The sequence below is a fragment of the Bison bison genome, unplaced genomic scaffold (assembly GCF_000754665.1).
Source record: "Bison bison bison isolate TAMUID 2011002044 unplaced genomic scaffold, Bison_UMD1.0 scf7180017849281, whole genome shotgun sequence".
NCBI lineage: Eukaryota > Metazoa > Chordata > Mammalia > Artiodactyla > Bovidae > Bison > Bison bison.
In genome coordinates, this window is record NW_011479854.1 from 7,945 (window position 1) to 10,438 (window position 2,494).

The window sequence follows — 2,494 nt, forward strand, 5'->3', positions numbered from 1 at the left end:
CACCAACTGACCTGGGAGTTCATCTTTCAGTGTCATATCTTTTTGCCTTTTCATACTGTTCATGGGATTCTCAAGGCAAGAATACAGAAGTGGTTTGCCATTCTCTTCTCCAGTGGGCCACATTTTGTCAGAACTCTCTACCATGACCCATCCATCTTGGGTGGCCCTACAGGGCATGGCTCGTAGTTTCATTGAGTTAGACAAGGCTGTGGTCCAAGTGATCAGTTTGGTTAGTTTTCTGTAATTATGGTTTTCATTCTGTCTGCCCTCTGATGGATAAGGATAAGAGGCTTGTGGAAGCTTCCTGATGGGAGGGACTGGCTGTGGGGGAATCTATGTCTTGTTCTGATGGGCGGGGCCATGCTCAGTAAATCTTTTGTCCAATTTTCTGTTTTGTGTGAGGCTTTAGACAATTGTTCATCTTTCTCTGGGCTTCTGTTTGTCTCATTGTTAACGTGAGGGATGGATTATGGTAACTTTTGTTACCAGCTTTACAGCAATATTAGGAATACAGAATGAGATAATATATTTGAAAGAAGTTCAGAAAAAGAAAAATAAATGAAACACTACAGTAATGTAGGAAATGGCTATGATACAATTTTCTCATGATTCTGAGGTTAAGTGGAGAGAATCGTGCTTTTACAACAGGCCTTGCCTTCAGTAAAGTTGTAAAATTTCTGACATTTGTCTTCTGGCCTTTTATTTTACCATTCTTCGTCCTATTTTCCAATTTCACTTATGCCTCACCTCCTGCTAACTGTCATAGGAGGTTGTCTTACAGCTTAGGTCTCTTCTGTCAGTGAGGAAATGATTCTGAGACATTTATTTACCTGAAGTTGAATAGCTTGACGGGTGACTACTAATGTGTTTTATGTAAAGAAAGAGTAAAAATATTGTGAAAGTGAAAAGTGAAAGTTGTTCAGTCGTGTCCGACTCTTTGCGACCCCATAGACTATACAGTCCATGGAATTCTCCAGGGCAAAATACTGGAGTGGGTAGCCTTTCCCTTCTGCAGTGGATCTTCCCAACCTAGGAATCAAACTGGGGTCTCCTGCATTGCAGGTGGATTCTTTACCATCTGAGCCACCGGAGAAGGGGACAACAGAGAATGACATGGTTGGATAGCATCACTGATTCAATGGTCACTTTTTGAGCAAATTCTGGGGGATGGTGAAGGACAGGGAAGCCTGACGTGCTGCAGTCCATAGAGTCCATAGGGTCTCAAAGAGTTGGACATGAGTTAATGACTGAACAACAACCACTAAAGGTAAAAATGAAACTTTTAAACAGTTTTTACCATCATTGAAGATGTAGCTGAATGGTATTTTAGAAGTTTAGAAGCAAAGAAGACTTATGTCCTTTTTGCCATAACTTTCCTCATTGCCCCTTTAACATCCTTATTCCTCAGGCTATATATTAGGGGGTTCAGCATGGGTGTCAGAGCCCCATAAAACACTGAGATAAATTTGTCTTGATCCGAGGATGACTTGGACTGTGGTTTCATATACATGGAAATGGCTGCCCCATAGAAGATCACCACCACAGTCACATGAGAAGCACAGGTAGAGAAGGCCTTGAGCCTACCCTGAGCTGAGCGAATCCTTAGGACAGCAGCGGCAATTCGGACATAGGAGAGGAGAACAAACCCAAAGGGTAGGAGAAGGGTAAAAATGCTTGTGATGAGGATCAGAAGCTCATTGAGACTGGTATCAGAACAGGCCAGCTTAAGAAGGGAGAGAATCTCACAGACAAAATGGTTGATGACATTTGCCTCACAGAAGTGAAGCCTCAGGGGTAAGATGAGCATGGAAGTGAGCACAAGAGATGCCCCCCATGAGGTAGCAGCCAGCCAGACACACACTGAGCTGTTCATGACCACGGAATAGCGCAGGGGATTGCCGATAGCAACCACACGATCATGGGCCATGACAGCCAGTAGGAGGCACTCTGCTGTACCCAAGGCCAAAGAGACACTTATTTGGGTCAAACATCGTGGGTAAGAAAGGTAAGGATGAGCAGAGAAGCAATGCACCAAAGCCTGGGGCATGGAGACTGTTCCATAGCAAAGGTCCAAGAAAGACAGGTTACTAAGGAAGAAATACATTGGAGTGTGGAGGTGAGGGTCAATGTAGATAAGAAAGATGATAAGTCCATTCCCCAATAATGTGCTGAGGTAAGTGATCAGCACCAATGTGAAAAATGTGACTCTCCACTCAGGATAGTTAGATATTCCAATAAGGAGAAACTCGAATACTGCTGTAGCATTATCCATGGCCATCCTTTCCACTTTCCACCATTCATTGAATGGGTCCAATGTAGTTGTCTAGTTTTACCTGAGAGAATGAGAATAGACACGGAAGGATGGTATAAGAAAGTTGGAAATAATTAGGGTGTACAGGATCATTCTCTTTGCCCTCTTCAAGAGATATAAGAATACAAATGAGATATCTATGATGGGAACAGAGGCCAAGCTAAAAATCTACTCCCTCCCCTG

The 2,494-nt window shown here is 43.2% G+C and overlaps 1 protein-coding gene across 1 annotated transcript; it reads right to left on the reverse strand.

Moving 5' to 3' along the window:
• Positions 1-1,351: 1,351 nt before the first annotated feature.
• Positions 1,352-2,278, reverse strand: LOC104993548 (olfactory receptor 13H1). The gene has a single exon (XM_010846858.1). The coding sequence runs from the start codon at positions 2,276-2,278 to the stop codon at positions 1,352-1,354; it is 927 nt and encodes a 308-aa protein (XP_010845160.1).
• Between the last annotated feature and the right edge of the window lie 216 nt (positions 2,279-2,494).